The sequence below is a fragment of the Nyctibius grandis genome, chromosome 6, assembly GCF_013368605.1.
Source record: "Nyctibius grandis isolate bNycGra1 chromosome 6, bNycGra1.pri, whole genome shotgun sequence".
NCBI classification, from domain to species: domain Eukaryota; kingdom Metazoa; phylum Chordata; class Aves; order Nyctibiiformes; family Nyctibiidae; genus Nyctibius; species Nyctibius grandis.
In genome coordinates this window covers 60,721,723-60,730,030 of record NC_090663.1, presented here as the reverse complement: position 1 = coordinate 60,730,030, position 8,308 = coordinate 60,721,723, and the positions used below count along the sequence as shown (strand labels likewise).

Sequence of the window (8,308 nt, the reverse complement as noted above, 5' to 3'; positions counted from 1 at the left end):
GCGGCCGCCGCCATCATGCGCGCGCCGCCGGGGCTGGTGCGGCTGCTGGCGGCGCGGGGCTGGGGGCGGCCGCCGCGGCGCTGCCTCAGCGCCATGGCCCGCTACGGCACGGAGCAGCGGGGGCGGCCCAACTCTCCCGATTACCGCCTCTACTTTAGTAAGTAGCAGCCCCCAGGGCTCGGTAAACCTCTACTACCCCGCCTCGGGGGGCGGGAGCGTGCAGCTGGGGAGAGGTGGCGGCAGCTCCTCGCTGAGGCCCCTCGGACTGGCTGAGTTGTTGCCCCTGAGCCTCCCCTCCACTCCAGGGGAGCAGTTTTATGAGGAGAGCGAGGGGATTTCTTGGCAGATCCTCTTTTGGAAGGGATGCTGGGCCTGCTCGGTCCTGGGGGCTGGTGTGCAGGGCACAGCCGTGCCCTTCCCCCGCACCGCGAAAGTCGGCGGAGGGTGAAGGGGTGCTGGGGCGCCGGGGGTCAAGCACTGCCCTGGTGCGGTGTTGTGGGGCAGCCTGGGCGCAAAGGCCACGGGGCGCTCAGGGACCCCAAGGACAGCCTTGGCCGGGAGCCTTGCCTCGCCTCACCGCTGCGATGTGACAGCCCAGCGGGAGCAGGGCCTGTCGCCCGTGACCAGGCCAGCCCTCCCTCCAGAAACGTCATGGTGAGGGCAGGCTGGCATCCAAAACGGGGGGCTCCAGCCCCGAGAGGCCTGTGGGGCCAGCAGCGGCAAGTGGCACCAGGAGGGCATGGGCAGCGCGCCAGGAGGCTTCTCAAAACCCAGTGAGAGCTGGGGGTGTGCAGTGTTGGTATTATGCATTTTACTAACAGTGTTGTCTATTTGTATGCCGCTTCTCTAGCAGTGGCTTTGTACATTTTTGGTCCGTTGACTTACAAGCAGTTAATTCTGACGTCCACTGGTGCGAGAGAAGCGGAGGCGTCGTGTACCCTGTCAGCAGTACCCTGCCAGGGCTCCCTTGTGCTCAGTCCCCCGGGGGCTGCCAGCTCAGGAGCTCATGTAGAGAAAGTCACTTTAGTTAGTGGGAATAAGCAGCCAACCACTAAACTGGTTTATTTGGGAGGAGCATCTGAGAGGCTTCCAGGAGTTGCATAAACAACCGCAGTGTACTCCTCTTTGCTGAGGTGGTCAAAGTACAGTCCAAATCTAAGTGAAGTCCCTTGTCCGCTTTTCCCTTTACTGTGTATAGGGCTAGGGGTGCTAGCAGAGGAGAAACTCCTTGGGATTTGTGTTAGCACCTTATATTGTTGTTGATGTTTCTGTTTTGATGCAGTACTTGGGCTTTTAGTATGTTGAAAAGTTTCCGAGTAGTTTGAAAAGCTTAAGCACCCACTCCAGTGAATTTTGTTCCTTTCTACAGTGGGAACAAGGCTGAGGTGCAGATTGGGCACCCTGTAGTTAGTCAATTTCTGCTGGTTTTGAGGCACGGTGTTTTGATTTCTAGGACCTAAGCAATCATCCAATCCCTCACTTATTCTCTTGGTCAGACTTTGGCCTACTATGTTGGGGGATTTTCTTTTTGAGGTCATGAAACTCAGTTTGTTAGAAATACAGTGAAGTCACAAGGGCAGCATTGCTAGAAACCCAGATGAATTCACTGATCACTCGTGGAAATGACATTCCCTTGGTATTTTTTTCCTCCATTAATGGTTGTGTATTGCCAGGGATAAGAAGAAAAGAGAATAAAAGGATCTTCTCTTTACATAGCTTGTATTGCCAGGTAGTTGGAAGAGAAGTGTGGTATTGAATACTAAAGCAATAAATTTGATTCTAATGAATCCTTGTCAAACAATCAAATTCCTTGTCCTGCATGTAGGTTACTTTTTAGTCCTTAGAATTAAACTTCAGAAAAAGTTTAACTGATGCATAATTGTGGCATATCATACATTTCTGTAATGCATAGTAGTTAGCAATACCAACATCTTACGGCATATCTTTAGATTTGTAATGCTGCTTTTTTGTTTTGTTTTTCAGAGAATGCAGATGGTAAATATATTTCCCCATTTCATGACATTCCACTGTTTGCTGGATCTAAGGAGGTGTGTATTTATGCCTTGAAACACAATTTCAAAATGATAACAAGTTTGTTGGTATTCTTTAGGTAAAAGTGCAGTTTTTAAAAGCGTTTTTTAAAATCAATTCACAGACAAATGTATAGCACCAGAAAAGGAATCAGCCTGGGTTAAAATAGTCCTATGTAATACAGGCACGATAACTCCACCAGATTTTCTCTATTGAGTTCAGTAATTTGCAGTGAAACATAATGATTACTGTGTAGACAAGCCTAGGTGTCTCTTTAAGTCTCCAAGTGACTGAAGGTGGGAGGAACCCTCAGTGTATCTTGTTCTCCTCTGTGTTTAAGGTTTATGTTTATGTGCTCTTGAATTCATTTTCTACTATTACTCTTTTTAAAGTGGCATTTTTCTACATCTGCAATTTAAAGTGTACGTTTCCTTGCAGTCAGAGATGTACAGCACACACTTATGTAACTTAAGGGGTATTTCTTTAATTCCCAAGGGGAGCATTATAATTGGAAGCCAACAATAATGCCCAAGAGAGAAGTGGTAATCGCACCTTCGGAGAATTACAAGGCATGAGGTGCAGCTGAGCACTTTCACGTCTTGTTAGCCACACTCCCTGGAGTTTCATTATAGCAATAATGAAACGCCTGTTTTATGTGTCACCGGTGGGAACTGCCAGTCTTCGGTTTAGACTTAGGTTTGCTTATTATGGTATGCTTGTTACACAAACAGGTTGGGAGGGTTTTGGCTGTTTTCTTGATTTGTTGCTGGGTCTCTATGGATGATATAAATGATGAGAAAGGTCAGCAGTTGTAGCATGTTCAGACTGAGACTTCTGAACTGATGAACCAGTCTCTAGAATTATTTAAAATGAGATTAAAAATATGCATGAAACCTTTTTGATCAGCAGACCCTAAGCGTGTTAGTCAATGGAAGAGGTAAGTCTTTCAGAGAGTCGTTGCTAAGACGCTCTGTTCAGTGGGTGCTATTGCTGGAAAAGCAGTGGGCATTTTCATCACATGTTCCCTGGGGACCTTGCTGTCCCTGCATCTAGACTTTAAGATTTGGAGGGGTGGATTAGAGTCTGTGGTTTTTCTGTAGCTTAAATAACAGTGCAGCAATGTCTGATCAATGTGGGGAGGCTTTCATTTTGGTGTGTGAGCAAGGAAAGAGCATTCCACAGGACACAGGGGCCTGAGGGGGGAGCCAGAAAGGCAGTCATTGTGAAGGTCTCTCTTAATTTTGCCTTCTTTGCAAGAGGATGACCTGAGGAGTTGTATATTATATTCTTTCCCTTCCCTGATCTAAGCTTTGTGGACTTTATTTTACGATGGATAACTCCAGCCTTATTTTCTGTACTGGTTTTGTTTGTTTGCTTTGTTTTTTATCTTTTTCAACTGAACAGAAGGATGACTCTGTGTTTTTAATCAGTTGAGGACAGGCCTAAGTTGCTGCTTAAATTTTTTAGTAGCTGGGAGAAAGTGGATGTGTCCTTGTATATTTTTACCTTCCTCTGTTAACATCAGGAAGGTTATAATCTCACAATGAAACAGGACTGAGTATTCACTTTTAGAAGTTATAGTTTAGGCCTTTATGCTGACAAAGGGATGTTTCAGTTGCATTGAAAACTACTGTTGTCTGTATTTATGTGAATATGGTATTGCTCTCTAACGTTCTTTACACACTTCTTTATTTCACTGTTTCCCTGTAGGATAAAGAGATTCCTGCAAAGAGATCAAAGACTACTGGAAGTGAGGTACTGCTAAGTTTGGTGGTTTTTGTTTTGTTTTGTTTTGTTTTTAACTATTCCCTCTATTTCCTTTCCAACATTGTTTCGCTGTTCTGCGAAGTGGACTTGCTCTCACTGAATATAGTTGACATATCTAATGCAAGTCTTTTAGGAGGAGAAAGCTTAAAGGGATTTAATATTCTCCTCTTTGAATGGGCTAGAAATGTTGGCATTCTTTTATTCATCAAGATGTTCTCAAAGGCAAACACTTTTATACCACTCTTTGAAAGGTTTATTATGACCATTGCAGCATAGATATGTTATCTTTTTTGCTATTGCATTCAGAAACATTTGCAAAAAAACCTCAGTTAATAAAATATTCATTATGCTCTGACTGTGGGTGATCTTTGGTATGTATACAAAACTGAAGGTATGTTGTTTTCTATACTAATGGGAAGCCCAAGGAGAGAAAAATCACGTCTGCTAATGGCTCAGCATTAACCAGCACAGAAGTTAAGCCTAACAGAAGCCCAAAAAACCATGGAAGGTCTGCTCAGGCTTTTTCTGTGAAACACGATTTATTTATATAAGTGTCTTTTCAAAAATGTAACATTTTTTGCAGTGCTTTCCCTGGCATAGGAGTACCTAAAAATTAGTGGAAGAAAGTGAAAGAAAAAAATGAAAGGAACTATGCTGTAATAGTACATCATGTACACCATGATGTGTCTGTGTGTGTCTATGTCTGTGTGTGTCCCAACCTTTATCTTCTCAATATGTTTGGCCAGTCATATTACAAAACTGTAACTACCCATCTGATGTGAAAGAACTGTCCTAACTGTGTGGGTTCTCACAGTTGTGCAACTAGTGTGTGGTACACTGGTTCTTGTGCTGTACACCAGCCCCCACACAGTCCTGTATGATATATTTTCCCTTCTGTGGCCCTGTGATTCATTCAAGCTACAATGCCAAGGTAACGCTTTTTAGATTTCCTGTTGCTTGATGCCCATTTAAGTACTATTTAGTAGATGTAGAATCATGCCTGAAAGATTAATTATTGAGGAGAAAGAGTATGTGCCAGTAGCCTTTCTCAAAAATTGTTGTCTTGCAACGTGAATTCTTAATTACTGCCCTGGCTGGAAGTGAAGTATTCTGTTTCTTACCTGCTTATGAATACTGTAGCAATGCCCGCTGGTTGCAAAGATGCAAAGCCTGGTTTATGCAGTGTCTAAAACTGTTCAAAACTGCATTTGTCTGTGTAGTGGGAAGCATGGTAGCTTTTTGAAAACCACTTTTCTAGTACACTTTTTCTGATCTCTGAATCAACCTATGGAGCAGGGGGAAAAAATGCCAGGAGGCTGAGCAGCTCTTGTTTCCTGGGCCAGTGCAGACTTCAGAGCTGCTTCACATAACTGCTGCTACGAGAGAGCTCTGGGCTGTGATTTAATAGAACTATGGAAAATGAGCAAAGGCAAATGTACGTTCCAGTCTTTGTGGGCTTCTGATGCGAGTAAGCAAACAAACGTGCAGGCTATAGGCTTTCCAAACTGCTTGGTCTTTACTTAGATGGTGAAATGCGAGAATGCAAATAATTTAGAAAACCCTTTTTCATCATCATCTTTGGGAGTTGGGGAGAAGAGAGAAAATAGAAGGATCTTTGTGTTCAGGAAAGCAGTTTCTTCTTACACTGGGCTCCTCAGCAGCTCTCCTCACCTTGGCCTGGTGAGAAGTGCATCCCTGTGTCCTTGTATGTAGGGAAAGCATAGCTTAATCAGGGGATAAAGGGAAAGAGAGGAATTTAATGCCATGTCCTCATTTCTGAAGACCTTTGAAGCACTGTATTCCTTACTCTTGTCTAGGAACGCAAAGGCTGCCGTTGATATCTGGTGTTCAGTTGATCCTTGCATTGAATTTAGCCAGAATTCGAAGGTGATAGTTCCTCTTGCCCTGGAAACATGGTGGCATCTTTAAAACTTGTGCTTTTAGGGTGGCAGTTATTTGTTACTCTCCATAAGGGCAAGCCCTCTTAAGAGTGTGTGTTAAATTATGCTGAACAGGTGTTCATCAGATGGCAGTTTAGCTGTGGAAAATGAAGATAAGTCTGCATGAGTCTTCAGTCTGTCTAATCTACCTTAAATTGTTCTTGGCATTCCGGATGCCAGAAAAGAAGGTCTCAAAATAGAGGAGTTTCAGCTTTTGACATTCATGGAGTAGGGGAATGCACATTGTACAAGTCTTCGTTAGCTGTTTTGCAATCTCAGCTTGTAGTTTGAAGGGAAACGCTGTGGTGTTTCTGTATGAACTGTTCTCAGTAGTGCAGCCATTTCTTGCAACATTTTAGACCTTCCCAAGTAACAATTTAGCTTTGCAGCCACTGTTGACAACAGACCTTTTTGCTTTCACAGATGTTTTTTGGCTGTTTGAAGACTAGAGTGACGTTATTTTGAGGGAGAAACTATGCTGAAAGAAATCATATTCAGCTTCAGTTTCAAAATTATTACCAGCTTGCAGTCTGAACCTATGCTTTGTCTTAAGCATTGCAAGCACTCGGAATCCACTCCTGCCCAAGTAAATCTCTGTGAAAGGTACCAAAAGTTTCACATCTCTGTCTGGAAGAGTGGATGTTCCCACTGTGCTTACAGTCAAAACTGTCAGAGGCTGGTTGTTGAATATGGTCTTCCATGTCTAGGAGGAAGAAGGTTTGAAGAGGTCATCATTTTCTTTTGAAGACAAATGTGGCATGTTGATTCCCTGCTGTAGTGAAAGGGTTTCTAATCTACTTGTCATTGTATGGCTTTGGTAAAGTATTCACATGTCATCTCATTCAGAGGACCCAGGTGTTCTTGAATACAAAGTTTTATTTAAAATGTTGGCCTTGGTAAGGAATCTGTCAAAGCATGTAGAGATCATAGTCCTCTAACTTTCAGACACCCCCAAGAGCATTTGAAAAAAAATTATAAAGCAAGAAACAAGACAGCTTTTGTTTTGTTGCATCCTGTGGGTTGCACAATGCTGGAATGCCCTTGTGGACTTCAGTTGGATTGCTTCTGTCACGCAAAAACTTCTGATAAATTAGCTAGTCAGGTGACATACAAGGGGTCATCAGAGTGGTCATACACTCTGAACAGGTGATCTGATAGAGGGCCTCATGCTTGGAACAGCATTCAAAACTGGTGTCAGAGTTGTCTTATGATAAAGTTGGTATGTTTCATCAGAAAGGAAAAGCTGTCATCATTTCCCATGCAGTACGGGTACAAACTTTGTACTGACTTTGTATTCTGTCTTAAGTACAGCCTCTGTAACCTGCTTCAGTCACGTTAACACATTTTTTCAATATATGTAACCTCAGCTGTAGTGTGTCCATTATGTGTGTTCAGGGATTTGTGTGTTCCAAATTTTAGCTTATCAGTGAAGCTGTCACCCTGATGCTTGAACTTGCCCAGCCTTTTTCTATAGATGTATCCAATAGCTGCAAGCCTTGCTTTGTGTTCTTGTAGGTATTCTCACAAATAGTGAGAATAGAAGTCATCTTCACTCAGCGGTCCAGTTAAAATCTACTGGAGTAGAGTTGGTTTACTGAGAAAGTTGCATCAGTGAATTGATCAAGCTTAACTTCAAATAAACGGTTCCTTAGACTTGAGAAAGTCAGTGCTTCATTTTCATTCATGTCATGGTTGTACACTGAGTATTTTTGCAGGTGAATGTGTCCAGTAACTTGTTTACCAGAGAATAAGCCTGACACCACTTTTGGGATACCTGTGGGTAAAAACTTAACATAGTGCTCATGATTCCCTTTTCACTGTAACGTGAGGGAAGTACACTATGAAGAGGCTTCACACACTTTGCATTTATGCTGGGCACTGCATTCCTTTTTTGCTCTGTGATATGTTAATTTATATTGGAAAAGTTCCATTGACTTCTCATTTAGATACAGTATATTTGGTCTCCAGATGTTGCTGGCATCTGGTTGTTGTTTTCATTAGCAAATACCTTGTAGCAAGTGTTACATGGGGGATGCTTATAACATGGCTACTCATTTTATAAGCAAGCCCCTCTCCATTTATTTCTGGGTGTATTTCATGATAGTCCTTATTTTCCTTCTCCTTTTTTTCCTTTTAAACATCATCCTTTGTTCACACTGCTGCTGGACTGCAGCTCATCTTTTTCATTCTTGTTAGTCTTGAGGTGCATGCTGCCATGTTCAGTTGATGAGTGATGAGAATCCCTGCAAGATTGCAAATGAGCAGACAGAAGAGAAATGGAAATGATAGCTGCTTTTTCTTCTCTCTGTCTTGTGAGCTCAGAGCTTCTCAGTGAGGAAGGGTCAGCAGCCCCCAAATGCTGCTTCTAATGCTTTCAGATTTTTTTTTTTAAGCACTCTACTATAAAAACAACTAAAGTAATTGTAAGCTGTAGCATATCTCTTCTCCCTGTCATGCAAGGGTGATGGTGAATGTTAATCAGGCCTTAAAAAGTGGTGATGTTTGTAATTTTATGAAATTATACAGATTTTCTGTTCTTCTCATCTCTCTTTTTTTGTCACTTTCCTCGC

The 8,308-nt window shown here is 42.8% G+C and overlaps 1 protein-coding gene across 2 annotated transcripts in view; it reads left to right on the top strand.

Annotated features, from left to right (window-relative positions):
* The window catches only part of PPA2 (inorganic pyrophosphatase 2), a 36,240-nt gene continuing 27,932 nt past the window's right edge, over positions 1-8,308 (top strand). Inside the window, exons 1-3 of one of the 2 annotated variants that reach the window (XM_068403365.1) lie at positions 1-157; positions 1,984-2,048; positions 3,742-3,786. In XM_068403365.1, the coding sequence (XP_068259466.1) occupies positions 16-157; positions 1,984-2,048; positions 3,742-3,786 (252 nt within the window). In that variant the 5' untranslated portion in view covers positions 1-15. The remainder of the gene's footprint in view (positions 158-1,983; positions 2,049-3,741; positions 3,787-8,308) is intronic. The other variant, XM_068403366.1, reaches the window with a different exon arrangement.